The sequence below is a fragment of the Cherax quadricarinatus genome, chromosome 27 (genome assembly GCF_038502225.1).
Source record: "Cherax quadricarinatus isolate ZL_2023a chromosome 27, ASM3850222v1, whole genome shotgun sequence".
Taxonomy (NCBI): domain Eukaryota; kingdom Metazoa; phylum Arthropoda; class Malacostraca; order Decapoda; family Parastacidae; genus Cherax; species Cherax quadricarinatus.
The window spans coordinates 19873314-19891393 of record NC_091318.1 but is presented as its reverse complement, the minus strand read 5'-3'; the positions used below and the strand labels follow the sequence as shown (position 1 = coordinate 19891393).

The 18080-nt window shown below is 39.2% G+C and overlaps 2 protein-coding genes across 14 annotated transcripts in view; one reads left to right on the top strand and one right to left on the bottom strand.

Annotated features, from left to right (window-relative positions):
• Positions 1-1406: 1406 nt before the first annotated feature.
• LOC128691179 (uncharacterized) lies at positions 1407-7330 on the bottom strand. Of its 12 annotated transcripts, XM_053780033.2 has the most exons (3): positions 6969-6986; positions 5725-5810; positions 1407-3898 (listed from the first exon to the last, which is right to left on the bottom strand). In XM_053780033.2, the coding sequence occupies exon 3, from the start codon at positions 3869-3871 to the stop codon at positions 1967-1969; it is 1905 nt and encodes a 634-aa protein (XP_053636008.1). In that variant the 5' UTR covers positions 3872-3898; positions 5725-5810; positions 6969-6986; the 3' UTR covers positions 1407-1966. The 12 variants fall into 12 exon arrangements, with proteins under 12 accessions (XP_053636008.1, XP_053636011.1, XP_069945191.1 ...); XM_053780036.2 differs by lacking the exons at positions 5725-5810; positions 6969-6986 and adding an exon at positions 7282-7330; XM_070089090.1 differs by lacking the exons at positions 5725-5810; positions 6969-6986 and adding an exon at positions 7137-7156.
• A 23-nt stretch (positions 7331-7353) lies between these two features.
• Fbxl4 (F box and leucine-rich-repeat gene 4) overlaps positions 7354-18080 on the top strand; it is a 62644-nt gene continuing 51917 nt past the window's right edge. The window contains exon 1 of one of the 2 annotated variants that reach the window (XM_053780038.2): positions 7354-7610. The gene's annotated coding sequence lies outside the window, so the exon portion shown is untranslated. The remainder of the gene's footprint in view (positions 7611-18080) is intronic. The other variant, XM_053780037.2, reaches the window with a different exon arrangement.

Here is an 18080-nt window from a genome sequence, read left to right as displayed (position 1 = left end):
CAAATAGTCCCATGAATCTTGCCCAAGATGCATTACACCAGCATTGAAAACTTGAAGTCAATAGAATAAGGCATTCTTGAGTAATAAATGAAAATTTGAGAAAGCAAATGAAAATGTTCCTGAGAATGTTCCAACAAAATAGGAAAGTCTCCCCTATTAAACTTGAAAATGCATTTTTTTTTTCCAATTTTCTTTTCTGATTTACATTATTTAAAACTCTCTGCAATCTTATAAGAAAAAACATTTGAGTCTGTTTTTTCTTTTAGTCCAATTTGATAAAATTAACAAAACATTGGCAAATTGGCACTCCACAGAGCCAAAAATTAAAACAAAAATCCTTTCAGTGGATACACCAGCATTTCAGGTTTGAAGACAATCATAAGAGGCATTCTCTAGCTACATGGGTAGCAATTTACTTAATAAAATTGGCAAACTGAAATTTACACAGCTCAAAGAAATAAAAAACTATGTTTTAATAAAGCCCACCAGTGATAGAAGACATTCTCCAGGAATAAACTTACCCGGTGGCCCGGTGGCCTGGTGGCTAAAGCTCCCGCTTCACACACGGAGGGCCTGGGTTCGATTCCCGGTAGGTGGAAACATTTTGACATGTTTCCTTACACCTGCTGTCCTGTTCACCTAGCAGCAAATAGGTACCTGGGTGTTAGTCGACTTGTGTGGGTTGCATCCTGGTGGACAAGATTAAGGACCCCAATGGAAATAAGTTAGACAGTCCTCGATGACGCACTGACTTTCTTGGGTTATCCTGGGTGGCTAACCCTCCGGGGTTAAAAATCCGAATGAAATCTTATCTTATCTTATCTTAACCATTTCAGCAAGATTTAAGATCTGCACCTCCTCAGATTAAACTTATGGGTTATCATCCCTCCTTAATTAAATAAAAATTAGTATCACTATTCAATAAAAATGGCAATAGCAGGGTGAGTCTTGTGTTTAGGAAACTACACCAGTGGTGAAAATTTGAAGATAGCCAGATGAGTCATTCTCCAGTTATGGTACAGATTCCAATGATTCCAAGTTTTTTACTATTTTACTATATAAACAAATTTCCCAGCATGTTAACTGCTCAAGCCCCTAAAACTCAAAAACCTCTTGTAGCTAATCACTCCAACTGGTCCTGGAATAACCCTTCACCCTCCACCCCAGATTTATGCACCTTCTTCATCAACCTATTCCTCTACATCCTCTCTATATACTACCCAAATCACTTCACCAATCCCTCTTCAGCTTGCCTTTTAAAAATCTCTACTCTCTATTCTTTGCATGATATTCACACCACACACTGCTCTCAAATGTAATATCTCTGCTGCCTCTAGCATAATTATTATTATAAAGCATTATAAATACAGGTACCAGGATAAAATTTAGGAAATACATATGTACAGTAAATAAAAATTTCATTTATTGCATAAATACAGTATTTTGTGCATTATATGGCACAAAAGGCAGACCAAAACAAAAAACATGTTGTATATCATTTACAATAATTATAAGAACTATTATTATGAAGGTAGTGTATTACTAGACAATTCTAACAAAAACAAATTTTTCTGTATTTATAGATCATTCTAGCAAGAGAAGATTTAACACTAGAAACTCTGGCAGTCTTACACATGGTGATCAGGTAAACATCACAACACGTAATATAAAGCAAGTCTTTGCTTTATCAAGTCCTGAATGAGATGTTGGCTAAAATAAAATGCTTGCTTGGCATTGTTTTTATTTTTATTTTTTATTAATACATCGGCCGTCTCCCACCAAGGCAGGGTGGCCCAAAAAGAAAAACTTTCGCATCATTCACTCCATCACTGTCTTGCCAGAGGTGCGCTTACACTACAGTTATAAAACTGCAACATTAACACCCTTCCTTCAGAGTGCAGGCACTGTACTTCCCATCTCCAGGACTCAAGTCCGGCCTGCCGGTTTCCCTGAATCCTTAAACATGTCATACAATCTCTAAATCCCAGTTTCTCTTTCTGAGTTTCTCTTGTAACATGACTATTTCAGACTTGGTTACTTTCCAGGTCTCCATTTGTCCAATGTGAGTAAGCTGTGGACATGCATTAATTAAGGCATCACAAGACTTCATTGTAAGACTTGAGGGTATACCGTCCATTGTTCTCAGAGCACTCTGAACTTTATAAATAAATTTTTGAATGTTAGGCAACAATGGTGCAGCTCGTAGCAGTATGTCATCATCCAACTGACCTTCACCATCCTCATCTGTGATCATTGAAAGAACAAAGGTTGTGAGAAGTGGACAACCACCAATGAAGGTGAGTAGAGCATCACCCTGAAGTACATTCTGGCCATGAAATTTGAGTGTACGTAGCAAGGGAAAGCAAGGCTTTTGATCATGAATGTCGCTAATCTGCAGTGAAAATGATCTAAGTGTTAACTGTTCCAATTTTGGAGAAGTTTGGCTAAGAGATATAAGGATAGGCCATTCCTCTTGATATCCTACATTGATATCAAGTGATGTCAAGTTTTTCAAGTATTTACCATGGACTTCAAAATCATCTGTAAAAATGGTGATGTCTTGAGCTTTTGAAAAACTCTTTAAAACCTTCTCTGTTACTTCAGTTGGAGCATAAATTCCAACTTCTTTAACTTGTGAAAAAACTCTAGCCAAGTATTCTGGATTTGGCTCCAACAAAGATTCTTCATAAACAAATGAAGGCCAATTGGATTTTGGGTAAGCACCATGGTGAAAATTGGTTAGCTTAGGTGCTACAGGTAGTGTTTCAAAAATTTCTTCAAATTCTTCTGTTACATAAATCATAGGCACACCAACAAGATATTCGAGTTTTGGCATATATGTTAACATTTCAATAGCATCACTGGTAACATCTAATGTTTCAACACCCTCCGGTAATGCAAGAGTCACCAGATCTCTGCACCCAGGTATTATTCTCACCTGTCCATCAGGACAAACTACAGATTCCCCATAAAGAACTTCAACATTTGTAACAACTGGGACATGATGCTTTGGATTGGCACAATCTGCCGAGCAGCGTAAAATAAGTATTTCTAGGTTGGGGCACAGGTATGCAACTTTCCTTACAAAACTATTATGAACAAAATGAGGCAGTTTAATAAACTTTAATGTCCTTAATCCTGAAACAGCAACATCAAATGCATAACCAAATATGTCAAAATATGGGCTCACACAAATTTCACCATTTCTCTTGGTTCCCCCTCCTGAGCAAACCAATCTCCATCTCTTCAATAAATGTGAAACATGAGAAAGATCCAAGGCTGTAACACCCTTTGTCATCAGACATCTTAAGCACACACTTAAAAGAAAGCCTAGAGTTTTAAGAAAGTCCAAGTCCTCTTCATAAACTCGCAACTTTTCTTTTGGTCTAGGAATTTCAATTCTGGATGCGATCATATTTATCACAGTTGCTAAAATTTCTTCATGGAATCTAGGAGCTAAGTGGCATATCATAAAGTCTCTAACTTCTCTGGCTAACCAGTGTGTAACAGCATTGACTGTTCTATACTGCTGGGGAACTGGAGTGAAAATGCCAGTTCTAGAATTTTCACTGTCACTGTCATCCTCAAATACATTATTGTAAGTCAAGTGTTTGATATACCATTCATCCTTTGCATTATCATCATCGTTTTGTTCAGAGTTATAATCCATAAAATCGAAAGTTTCTAGTTTCCCATCTACAATGTCAGGTCCAACACCATTTTCACTGTCAAAACTTGCATTATTCAAATCAATGGTGCATTTACCTCCTTTTTCAGCCTTGTACCAGGATGACAAGATGCCAAACAAGTGATTTGCTATTTTCCAGCTACATAACTTCTCCAACCGATCAACAGACTTCAAAGGTGGCATTAGTGATCCTTGGTGTTGACTCTAAACCTAAGTGGAAGAAAAAGAAAATTAACTAAAAATTAACTACATATATATACATATACATACATATTTTTTTTAACATGTGGGCTGTCTCCCACTGAGGCAGGGTAACCCAAAAAATAAACTTTGGCAAAACATCTCTCAGGTAAAGATATCCAGGTGTTGCACAAGTCATTCATTTCTTGGGTTATCCTGGGCTAATAAACCTCCAGACTAACCAATCCAAATAAAGTATGTTTAAGTGTAGCCAGGAAAAGTTACTCCCTCATACCATGACAACATTGTAAGCTGTAACTTCCACAGCCACCATGGTGCAATTGACTCGGGAAAAGGAAGCAGCTCTAAAGGAATGAAATTATTATTTCCACAAGAATTGCAAAAGAAGCATCTGTTGCTATTGTTGTAGTCGAGTGAAGGGTGGAGTGAATGTTAAAGTTCTTGTTTTTGAAGCAAGTAATCTAATAAAATCCTATTATGCAGTGCTATTTTCTCTATGCTACAACATCACAGCTGCACATAAAAACCACCCAATTTTTACTGTTATTTCCAAAGCTAAATCAGGCAGCAGCAGAATTAGGTCATGTTGAATTCGGTTCTATTCTATTTCATATTTACAGGTTGTTGGTAATATGTTTGTTCGTTCTTAGTTTCTCACTGTATTTTGTTTGCCATGGGTAAATTTGGTTAATAGCCAAACCCTTCATCCATCATGGTGCTGTGTGATAGTGTTATGAATAAATACAATTCTTGTTCTAACCTTGTATGTCATACACATTAGAATAGCTACACAATATGGTGTATTTTAAATTTTGATAAAAAAAAAAATGCATGGCCTGAAATCCCAAGATTATAAACAGCACTGTTAGGTAAGAGGATACACGTGCAACTAATGTGGTACTTTATTGTAGCAATGTTTTGCTCTCCATGAGCTTTGTCAGATGGCTTGGCAAAGGTCTTGCAGAGCGAAACGTTGCCATAAATTTTCACATTAGTTACAGACGTGTCGTTTTACCTCACATATTGACGGTAATTCTACACATTATTCCAGACAGCACTGTTGAAATTTTGTTCGAAATGATATGAATACTATGGGCTTTTCAACGAAAAAAACTTATCTCCTATGTTAAGTTTATTAACGGTGATTAAGGTTGTCTAACATTAGTGTAAATTAACTAAAATAACCTCCCCCCGAAAAAGGTCCAAGTGACTTATTTCCATCTCTACTGGGCTACGTTATTTTGAAAATAAATGACAATTGAATTACATCGTATCAAATGGGATCTTAACGTTATAACAAAAAGAATAGTTGGAATAATCATAAAATGCCTGTTAGACTGTCTTAAAGCCAGAGTTAACAATACGTGATTGATGACGACCACTGTTGTTATTGTTGGACTTGAAGGGCTAATACAACTTGCATCAATCTTAGGACAGTTTTGAGGATTTTTTTCCCCTCTCTAGGTTTTTATGTTTAGATATTTCACAGATTTGGTCGAATATTAAAAAGAAAATACAAAAAAAAAAGCATTAGAGGTAGACACAATATCCAAAAAGCCTGGAAAAAATGGAAAACCTCGACTGAAATAAGTCACTTTGACTTTCTGTGGGTTATCCTCAGTAATTTATAATTTTGTTACCATGCAAGAAAACTGTAATAATTATAAACTCCAGGTATACTTTAGGTATAGTCCAGGTATTATTATTATTATTAAGGGGAAGCGTTAAACCCGTAGGATTATACAGCGCCTGTGAGGGGGGGATGCGGAATGTATTGAGGCTTAATTCAAGGAAGTGTAGCACAGATCCAATTCCCTAGATCAAGAGCCCCTCACCAGCGTCAAGGAACCTTCCTTGAGGGGTCCAGGTAGTATTACTACTTTCGTATGGGAGCGCTAAACCCGTAGACATCATACAGCTCCTGGGAAAATGGAAGGCATTCAGGTTTAATCCAAAGCAGGCGAGTACAGATCCAATCCTTAAATCAAAAGCTCTCGCCGGCTTCAAGGAACCCAAAATTATGTAAAATTGGACCTAAATAAACTCAGTTACACCCAAAGTTCACCAAAATTACTGACCGTTTTTTAAAAAGCCATAGAGTGTTAAAATCTGGGATTTTTTTTTTAAGAAGGAAGGAGGCCCACAGCAATCAAAATTGTAAGGCAAGTAATTATTATTATTATAATCAAAAAGAAGCGCTAAGCCACAAGGGATATACAGAGAAAGGCAGGGAATACAAAACCGCAGAGTCGCCTGGGGTATTATACCACTGATGCCCAGGGCAGAGCCAGACCCCAGTGGAAATAAGTCACTTTGACTTTTTTGAGTTATCATATGTAATCTACACATATACTGCTATGTATGATAATCTATGTAACTGTATTTGTGTATACCTAAATAAACTTAACTAGTTACTACCAATACTTCAAAACCGTCAAAGAAATCTGAAAAATCTGCTCAGTAAGCTTTGGGTACAATTTTGCACAATTATGGAGCTGTATAGCCCTTGTGGCTTAGCGCTTCTTTTTTATAATAATAATAATAATAATAATAATAATAATAATAATAATAATAATAATAATAATACACAATTAATGGATGATTGTAACTGCCTTACATAGTAACATATGTGTAAATTACCTAGGATAACCCCAAAACAGTGAAAAAAGTTACTTATTTCCAGTGGTTGGTTAACGGAGTTTAGATCCTATCGACTATATTAAAGCCGTTAGGGCTGCAAGTAACCTTTTCTCCACCAGACAAAAATATTTTAATTCCTAAAATAATGAGAAACCTACATAAATAACTCGCACATACAAGACAGGAGCTTACGACGACGTTTCGGTCCGACTTGTGCCTTTTTTGTTATTAATAATATAATGAGAAACCTGTTTGATGGTACGTTGTTGCTTACATGAGACCCCTCACGGAAGGTTCCTTGAAGTTGGTGAGGGGCTCTTGATTTAGGGAATTGGATCTGTGCTCCAGTAATTAAGCCTGAATGCCTTCCACATCCCCCCCGGCGCTGTATAATCCTACGGGTTTAGCGCTTCCCCTTGATTATAATAATAATGCTCACATAAGAAGCACCAACTACTACGTAAACAAACTCCCCTCCCAGGTACTGCTGAAGGTGTCTACAACAGTCAAGTCTGAAGGTGTCTACAACAGCCAAGTCTGAAGGTGTCTACGACAGCCAAGTCTGAAGGTGTCTACAACAGCCAAGTCTGAGGGTGTCTACAACAACCAAGTCTTAGGGGTCTACGACAGCCAAGTCTGAAATGTCCACGACAGCCAAGTCTGAAGGTGTCTGCGACAGCCAAGTCTGAAGGTGTCTACAACAATCAAGTCTGAGGGTGTCTACAACAGCCAAGTCTGAAGGTGTCCTCAACTTCTAAGTCTGGAGACGCCCTTAACCTCGAAGTCTGAAAGATATTGCTGCCAACTCGAGTTGTCAGTGACTACCAAGTCTGAACTCTCACACAAATAAAATTCGCCAATCCTGATAATTCGAACTGAGGCGATAATCCCTTTCCTCGGACTCGTCCAGAGCATTACACATATTTCACACACATGCATAATGCTTCTGAAAAAAAAAAAAGTTTTGGGAACAATTTTGGAAACAGGCTGAAGATGTCTATGTAAATATGCGGATGTGGACCACCACAGGCAGACTTACAAGGCTGGACGAGTGTGGCTTAGACAGCCTATTTTATTTTGTGTAAGTTTATTCAGGTATACACAAATACAGTTACGTACATGGATTATCATACGTAGCAGCATATGTATAGATAACCTAGGATGCTGTAGAGAACGTAGGTGCTTTTAGTATCTCTGGGGGGTTTATCTTGCCTATTTGAATTGTTTTTGTGTGTGCTGTGACTTACATATTGCCTCGTAATAGGGAAGTTGCTGCTCTGTTCTCGGGAGTTGCGTATTTGTATGGACCCCAATGGAATTAGGTCACTTTGACAGATAAGATTTTGTTCGGATTTTTAATCCCGGAGGGTTAGCCACACAGGATAACCCAAGAAAGGCAGTGCTACTAGGTCAGTTGCCGTGTTCCTTCCTTAAGTGAATGTGGCCTGACCTGACTAGGTTGCGGCATTGGCTTAAGCCGGTAGGAGACTTGGACCTGCCTCGCATGGGCCAGTAGGCCTGCTGCAGTGTTCCTTCTTTCTTATGTTCTTATGTCATCGAGGACTGTCTGTCTTATTTCTATTGGGGTCCTCAGTCTTGTCCCCAGGATGCGACCCACACCAGCCGACTAACACCCAGGTACCTACTTGCTAGGTGAACAGGACGAAATGTTTCCACCCCGCCAGAAAATTAAACCGCTGGCCATAGTTAAGTTTAGTTAGGCACAAGTACATACAAGTAGAATTATATACATATAGTGTAAATTACAGTTTAGTTAAGAGAGATTTCGTTTGGATTTTTAACCCCGGAGGGTTAGCCACCCAGGATAACCCAAGAAAGTCAGTGTGTCATTGAGGACTGTCTAACTTATTTCCATTGGAGTCCTCAATTTTGTTCCCCAGGATGCGACCCACACCAGTCGACTAACACCCAGGTACCTATTTGCTACTAGGTGAACAGGACAACAGGTTTAAGGAAACGTGTCGAAATGTTTCCACCCGTTGGGAATCGAACCCGGGCCCTCTGTGTGTGAAGCGGGAGCTTTAGCCACCAGGCCACCGGGCCTGTTTTAAGATAATATAATAAATAATATCTTTATTTACTACAAGTACATGTACATGGTATACAGTCCTAGCTGACATCAATGACATACTACTATATAGAAAGCCCCTTGATATGCAGAGCATTTCGGGCAAATTAGGTCCTTGCCCCAGGATGCAACCCACACCAGTCAGCTAACACCCAGGTACCCATTTTACTGAAACAAGCCCAATGTTTCTACCCACGCTGGGAGTTGAACACAGACCCTCACTGCGTGAAGCGAGAGCTTTAGCGATCAGGCCAAGGAGCACCATAAAGATAACATATGGTTTAAATACTAAGATATTACAAGGACCCCAAGGGAAATAACTCACTTTGATTGACATTTTTTGGGGGGGTTAAGTAAGCTTATTTAGGTACAGGTACACACAAATCCAGTTACACAAATCATCATACACAGTAACACATGTATAAATTGCTTAGGATAACCCAAAAGAAAATCAGACAGTGACTTACTTCCATTGGGGCCCTTGTAATATCTTAGTATTTAAACTTTAAAAAAGTTTAAACAGCTAAGTAACTCAACTGTAATTTGCATTATGTATAATAATTGTACATGTGTACCTGTGCCTAAAGAAATTTACTTAAGGCCAGTGGTTTAATTTTCTGAATTTTTTTCGCGGTCCGAAGCTGCTTATTTCTTTTTCTTTGGCCATGAAGGGAAAATTACTGTTGAAATAGGTATTGAAAGTCATAGGTATATTAAGTGTTAGGTATTGTAAGTCGTAGGTATTGTACATAATAGATATAAGATAGTAGGTTGGTAGACAGCAACCGCCCAGGGAGGTACTATCGTCCTGCCAAGTGAGTGTAAAACAAAAGCCTGTAATTCTTTTACACGTTGGTAGGGTTGCTGGTGTCTTTTGTCTGTCTCATAAACATGCAAGATTTCAGGTACATCTTGCTACTTCTACTTACACTTAGGTCACACTACACATACATGTACACATTTATGTATACACTCGTCTGAATTTTCTTTGATTTTATCTTAATAGTTCTTGTTCTTATTGCTTTTCCTTTTATATCCATGGGGAAGTGGAACAAAAATCTTTCCTCCATAGCCATGCGTGTTGTAAAAGTCAACTAAAATGCCGGGAACAATGGGCTAGTAACCCCTTTTCCCGTATAGCCTACTAAAAAGAAAAAGAAGAAAACCGTCACAGTGGGATGTCTGCATGTGCTTGGATGTTGTGCAAATGATAAGAAAGAGATGATTGTGGATGTTATGAATGAGAAGAAGCTGGATGTCCTGGGATTTTAAGCCTGCCCATAATGCTCTGCATACAAGGGGCTTTGGCATGTTACACTTAACCACTGTATTTCCTTGTACAGTACTTCAATGTATCATGCTCAAATTAATAAATAAATAAATATATAAACAAAGCTGAAGGGGTGGGAGAGTTTCAGTGGGGAGAAATAAATGGGATTAGGTCAGGGGTTTCAAATAGAGTTAGAGCTAAAGGAATAGCAATAATGTTGAAGGAAAAGTTATAGCAGGAAAAGAGGGAATATAAATGTACTAATTCAAGGATTATGTGGAGTAAAATAAGGGTTGGATGTGAAAAGTGGATTTTAGTAAGCATTTATGCACCTGGAGAAGAGAAAAGTGTAGATGAGAGAGAGATTTTGTGAAATGTTGAGTTAGTGCATGGGGAGTTTTAAATCAAGTGTGAGAGTACTTGTGGTTGGGGATTTCAATGCTAAAGTGGGTAAAAATGTTGTGGAGGGAGTAGTAGGTAAATTTGGGGTGCCAGGGGTAAATGAAAATGGGGAGCCTTTAATTGAGCTATGTGTAGAAAGAGGTTTGGTAATAAGTAATACATATTTTATGAAAAAGAGGATAAATAAGTATACAAGGTATGATATAGCATGTAATGAAAGTACAGTGGACCCCCGCATAACGATCAGCTCTCAACGCGACCAATTATGTAAGTGTATTTTTGTAAGTGCTTTCGTAGGTGTATTTGTGGGGGTCTGAAACGGACTAATCTACTTCACAATATCTCTTATGGGAACAAATTCGGTCTATAACGGGGATCCACTGTAGTTTGTTAGATTATGTATTGGTGGATAAAAGGTTGATGGGTAGGGTTCAGGATGTACACATTTATAGAGGGGCAACTGACATATTGGTTCATTATTTAGTTGTAGCTACAGTTAGAGTAAGAGGAAGATAGGACAAAAGGAAAATGGCAACAACAACTAAGAGAGAGGTGAAAGTGTATAAACTGCCTCCCAGCATATCTAAGGGGGATTACCAATAGACCCCTGGCAGTCTTCAAGCTGGCACTGGACAAGCACCTAAAGTCGGTACCTGACCAGCCGGGCTGTGGCTCGTGCGTTGGATTGTGTGCAGCCAGCAGTAACAGCCTGGATGATCAGGCTCTGATCCACCAGGAGGCCTGGTCACAGACCGGGCCGCAGGGGTTTTGACCCCCGGAACTCTCTCCAGGTAAACTCCAGGTAAAGGAGGAGGAAGTTAGGGTGAGATATAAGAAACTATTCCCAGAAAGGTGGCCTAGTGTGAGTAGTGGGGGGGGGGGGGGGTTGAAGAGGGTTGGAATAGTTTTAAAAATGCAATAATAGAATGTGGGGCAGAAGTTTGTGGCTATAGGAGGGTGGGTGCAGGAGGAAAGAGGAGTGATTGGTGGAATGATGAAGTAAAGGGTGTGATAAAAGAGAAAAAGGTAGCTTATGGAGAGGTTTTTACAAAGCATAAGTGTTATAAGAGTAGGTAGTAGGTTGGTAGACAGCAGCCGCCCGGGGAGGTACTACTGTCCTGCCAAGTGAGTGTAAAACGGAAACCTGTAATTGTTTTACATGATGGTAGGATTTCTGGTGTCTTTTTTTCTGTCTCATAAACATGCAGGATTTCTGGTACATTTTGCTACTTCTTCTTACACTTAGGTCACACTACACAAACATGTACAAGCATATACATGTATATACACACCCCTCTGGATTTTCTTCTATTTTCTTTCTAGTTCTTGTTCTTGTTTATTTCCTCTTATCTCCATGGGGAAGTGGAACAGAATTCTTCCTTCATAAGCCATGCTCGTTGAAAAGAGGCGACTAAAATGCCGGGAGCAAGGGGCTAGTAACCCCTTCTCCTGTACAAATTACTAAATTTAAAAAGAAAAACTTTCGTTTTTCTTTTTGGGCCCCCCTGTCTTGGTGGGATACGGCCGGTTTGTTGAAAAAAAAAAAGTTATAGGAGCAGAGTATATGGAGAGTAAAAGAAAGGTCAAAAGAGTGGTGAGAGAGTGCAAAAGGAGAGCAGATGATAGAATGGGAGAGGCACTGTCAAGAAATTTTGATGAAAATAAGAAAAAATTTTGGAGTGAGATAAACAAGTTAAGAAAGCCTAGGAAACGAATGGATTTGTCAGTTCAAAACAGAGTAAGGGAGTTAGTAGATGGGAAGCTGGAGGTATTGGGTAGCTGGTGAGAATATGTTGAGGAACTTTTAAATGTCGATGAAGAAAGGGAGGTGGTAATGTCATGCACTTACCAGGGAGGTATAACATCTTTTAGGAGTGAAGAAGAGCAGCATGTGTGTGTGGGGGAGGTGCGTGAGGCATTATGTAGAATGAAAATGGGTAAAGCAGCTGGAACGTTAAACGCAAGGGGGGATTTAGTGTTGGAGTGGTTAGTATATTTTTGTTTAATAAATGTATGACAGAAGGGAAGGTACCTAGAGATTGGCAGAGAGCATGTATAGCTCCTTTATATAAAGAGAAGGGGGACAAAAGAGATTGTAAAAATTTTAGGGGAATAAGTTTACTGAGTATATACCAGGAAAAGTGTTTGGTAGGGTTATTATTGAAAGAATTAGAAGTAAGACAGAGAGTAGGATTGCAGATGAGCAAGGAGGCTTTAGAGTGGCTAGGAGATGTGTAGATCAAGTGTTTATCAAGCATATATGTGAACAGTATTAAGATAAAGGCAGGGAAGTTCTCATTGCAGTGGTGGATTTAGAAAAGGCATATGATAGAGTTGATAGGGGAGCAATGTGGCAGATGTTGCAAGTATATATGGAATAGGTAGTAAGTTACTAAATGCTGTGAAGAGTTTTTATGAGGATAGTGAGGCTCAGCTTAGGGTGTGTAGAAGAGAGGGAGATTACTTGCCGGTAAAAGTAGGTCTTAGACAGGGATGTGTAATGTCACCATGGTTGTTTAATATATTTATAGATGGCATTGTAAAAGAGATGTTGAAGAGAGGTGTGGGATTAAATTATGGGGAATCAAATACAGAATGGGAGTTGACACAGTTACTTTTTGCTGATGATACTGTGCTTATGGGAGATTCTAAAGAAAAGTTGCAAAGGTTAATGGACAAGTTTGGGGGTGTGTGCAAAGGTAGAAAGTTGAAAGTGAACATATGTAAGAGTAAGGTGTTGAGGGTATCAAATGATTTAGATAAAGAAAAATTGGATATCACATTGGAGAGAGGGAGTATGGAAGAAGTTAATGTGTTCAGATAGTTGGGAGTTGACGTGTCAGCGGATGGATTTATGAAGGATGAGGTTAACCATAGAATTGATGAAGGAAAAAAGGTGAGTGGCACGTCGAGGTATCTGTGGAGACAAAAAACGTTAAATATGGAGGCAAAGAAGGGAATGTATGAAAGTATATTGGCACCAACACTCTTATATGGGTGTGAAGCTTAGGTTGTAAATGCTGCAGCGAGGTGGCGGCTGGAGGCAGTGGAAATGTCCTGTCTAAGAGCAATGTGTGGTGTAAATATTATGCAGAAAATTTGGAGTGTGGAAATTAGGAGAAGGTGTAAAGTTAAGAAAAGTATTAGTCAGAGGGCTGAAGATGGGTTGTTGAGGTGGTTTTGTCATTTAGAGAGTATGGATCAAAGTAGAATGACATGGAGACCAAAAAATCTGTAGGGAAAGGAAGGCGGGGTAATGGTCATCCTCGGAATGGTTGGAGGGAGGGGGTAAAGGAGGTTTTGTGGGCGAGGGGCTTGGACTTCCAGCAAGCATGCATGAGGATGTTAGATAGGAGTGAATGGAGACAAATGGTTTTTGGGACTTGACAAGCTGTTGGAGTGTGAGCAGGGTAATAATTAGTGAAAGGATTCAGGAAAACTGCTTATTTTTATATAGCCGGACTTGAGTACTGGAAATGGGAAGTACAATGTCTGTACTTTAAAGGAGGGGTTTGGGATATTGGCAGTTTGGAGGGATATGTTATATTTGAGAGATTTTTATCTTTGTATATGCTTCTAAACTGTTGTATCTGGGTGCCTCTGCAAATACAGTGATTATGTATGAGTGAGGTGAAAGTGTTGAATGATGATGAAAGTATTTTCTTTTTGGGTCACCCTGCCTCAGTGAGAGACAGCCTACTTGTTAAAAAAAAAAAAAAATAAAAGTCGTAGGTATTGTAAGTGACATGTAAGTACAGTAATAAGCATTGTCAGTAATAATGTAAGTGACATGAATGTAATTGATAATGTAAGTGATAAGTACTGTCAGTAATTAGTAACATAAGTGATAAGTACTGTTAGTACAATAGGTAATGTAAGTGATAAGTACTGTCAGCAGTAGGTAATGCAAGTGATGGATTACTGTCAGTAATAGGTAATGTAAGTAAGTATTCAATAATAGGTAATGTAAATGATAATTACTGTCAGTAATAGGTAATGTAAGTTATAAGTATTGTATGTAATAGGTATTAACAGTAATAGATATTGTGATAAGTATTGCAAGTAATAGGTATTGTAAGTACGAGGTACAGTGGAACCCTGGTTTTCGTACTTAATCTGTTCCAGAACGTCATTTTAAATCCAAAACGTACAAAAGCCGAAGTAATATTTCCCATAAGAAATAATGTAAATCCAATTAACCAAAAAATATTCATAAAAAAATTATTTTTTAAAGAATAACTATAGTTTTACATACAGAAAACAATGGGAAATAAATATAAAGCACTAATTTTAATGATAAGTGAACATTACATACCTCTCTTGAAGTCTCTTGTTGGCATATTGAAGAAGGTGAGGAGGGGAGAGTTGAGGTTATTGTTTGGAAAGGGAATCCCCTTCCATAAGGACTTCAGGTATCAAAGCCCTCTGGGGTCACTTCCCTTCTTTGTCTTTTATTGGCACTGGACCCGTGTCGCACTAAAAATCTGTCCAGAGAGCTCTGTTTCTGGCGTCTCTTCAAGATTTGCCTAAAATAGGACAAGGTATTGTCACTGAACATGTTGCAGATACACTTTGTATCAGCTTGGTCAGGGTGATATTTTTCAACAAAAGTTTGCAATGCATTCAACTTTGAACAAATGTCCTTAACCACTGAAGAAGGCACCTTCTCCCCTCTCTTTTCCTCCTCCTCTAAAGCAATTTCCTCAGCTGCAATCTGTTGCTGTTCCAGTTGAAGGTCTTGCAGCTGTTCAGTGGTTAGCTCTTCCCTGTGGTCATCCACCAACTCTTCCACATCCTGGCCACTCACATCCAACCCCATGTACTTTCCCAAAGACATTCCACAACAGGCATAGGGTCAACAGGGTCAGCCTCTAACCCTTCAAAATCTTTGTCGAGGACACATTCTGGCCACAATTTTCTTCAAGCAGAATTCAAAGTCCTGGAAGTCACTTCCTTCTAAGCCTTACCTTTAAGGCTTATGCAATGGAGGATATTGAAGTAATCCCTCCAGAACTCTCTTAGGGCCAATTCAATGTCCAAGGTCACTTCAAAGCACCTTTGAAACATTGCTTTGGTGTAGAGTTTTTTGAAGTTAGAAATGACCTGCTGGTCCATGGGCTGAATGAGAGGATTGGTGTTAGGAGGCAAGAACTTCACTGTTATAAAACTAAAGTCCTTAAACAATTGGTCTTCCAAGTCTGGAGGATGAGCAGGAGCATTGTCCAGTACCAGGAGGCACTTGAGTGGCAATTTATTTTCCAGGAGGTACTTTTTCTCACTCGGGCCAAACACTTCATGGACCCAGTCAACAAAAATTTCCCTTGTGACCCATGCCTTATTATTAGCTTTCCACAACACACACAATTTACTCTTGACAACATTGTTTTTCTTGAACACACTGGGATTTTCAGAGTGATACACCAGTAAAGGCTTTACTTTGAAATCCCCACTAGAGTTACCACAGAACAAAAGTTAGCCTATCCTTCATAGGCTTGTGTCCTGGCAGTGCCTTTTCCTCCTGCATGATGTAGGTCCTCTTTGGCATTTTATTCAAAAAGAGGCCTGTTTCATTACAATTGAACACACCTTTGGGGTAGGAATCATTCATTCTCTATGTACTCCTTGAATTCGTCAATGAATTCTTCGGCCATAGGTTTGTCTGAACTTGCAGCCTCACCATGCCTTACAACACTGTGTATGTCACTAAGCTTCTTGAATCTGTCAAACCAACCTCTGCTGGCCTTAAATTTACTAACAGCAGCACTCGTTCCAGGCATTTTCTTTACGAGATCCGCATGCAGCTGCCTTGCATGCTGTTTTTCATTGATCCACACCCACAACAGCTTCTCCACATCTTCGATTGTTTGTGATCTCTGTTTTGTTAGCATATTCACCTCTTTTGCAACTTTAGCTTCCTTGATTTCTACTTGCTTTGCCAGGATGGAACAGAGTGTTGATATCGACTTCCCATACATCCTGCCAAGCACGGCTAAATGTGCGCCACTTTCGTATTTTTCTACAGTCTCTTTCTTGAATTCTATTGTGTATCTCACTTTCTTTACCAAAGGGCTGGCACTAGGAACTTTCTTTGGGCCCTTGGTGACTTATATCGCAGTCACAATCAATAAACAAGCCAAAAATTGTGAAATGCTTCAGATGAATACTCACTCAACCAGTGACAAAGCCAGACTGACGGCATTCTCGGGTAGGTGGATGCGTCTGATATGTACGATTCCCGGGACAAGGTACGAAATCCAGAGAAAAATTTTGCCCAAAAAAGTGTTCTAAATCCGAAACGTCTAATATCCGGTGCATGCAAAATCCGGGGTTCCACTGTATTTTAAAACCGCATGGGACGTTGCTTGATGCTAGTGAGGAGTTTGTGATCCAAAAAATTGGACTTTCTTCCCTACGATAGAACCTCCTTGCCTCCTATTCCACTGAGGCACTGTAGGGCCACTATGGGTTTAGTGCTCCTCAATGAATGCAAAAATAGCTGTTGTAAGTGATAAATGTTATAAGACACTTTACAGACAGTCATCTAGTAAACTTGCTCTGTGAATGGTGATACTCAACTTAAACTTGTGATGTTAAGTTTATAACCAACTAGTACATACTTTATTAAAAGACAGTTCCTTGTGCAAATCCTTAAAAATGTTAGTAGAGTACTGTGGTGTCCTATGACTTGGTTGGCAACACACACGCTTCACACACTGAGTGTCCATGGTTCGATCTTTGACACTGGTGGAGATGTTAGGCATGTTTCCTTACATCTGCTATCCCTGTTCACCTAGCAGTAAGTAGGTACTTGGGTGTTAGTTGAGTGGTGTGGGTCACATCCTGGGGGACAAGATTGAAGGACCACAATGGAAATAAAACAGACAGTCCTTGATGATGCACTGACTTTCTTGGGTTATCCTGGGTGGCTAACTCACCAGGTTAAAAATTTGAACGAATCTTATCTTATATAGATGCAGCTAGATATCCTAGAGTAGCTTCGAAGTTGAACTGTTCAGAAATGATTCGCACTTAAGAGAGGAAACTTTTGATGTTTTGGTTTCTTCTGGACCATTGTCAAGTTGCAACTGAATGAGAAAAAACCTTCTCTGGCATTCTCTACTTTTTTCATCGCTCAGTTGTGATTTGACAATAACAGTCCAGATTATTATTATTATTATTATTATCATGGGGGAGCGCTAAACCTGCGGGATTATACAGTGCATGTGGGGGGGTGGAAGCTATTTAGGCTTAATTCAGGGAACTGGAGCACAGATCCAATTTCCTAGATCAAGAGCCCCTCACCAGCATCAAGGAACCTTCCTTGAGGAGATAACAGTCCAGAATGAATCGAAACATTGTCGTAAGTTTCCTCTCCTGAGTGCGGATTGTTTGTGAACTGTTCTAGTGTTGCTTTCAACTGCTTATGTGACCCACAGTATTCAACATCTATTTAAACAATACACAAATAACCCGACTTGGACCATTACATTGTAAAATGCTCCAAACTTCAGAACACCCGTGACTTAACCTGATTCCTCATTTTTTATTTTTTATTTTTCTTCTTCTCCCTCTTCCCCTTTCCTCTTTCCTTCTTTCTTTTTTTCTCCTCTGGGTTGTCTTTCTTTCTTCTGTCTCGTGATTCTGTTCCTTCATTATTTTTTTCATCTCTTCCCCTTCCCCCCGCCTCTATGCACTTGCTCTCCCTTTGTGGGCACCTAGCTGCCTTGCAGTGCTCCCCTTTCTTTGTATTGTGTATCGTTCCAGTCACGGTATTGTGCCTTTTTTTGTTA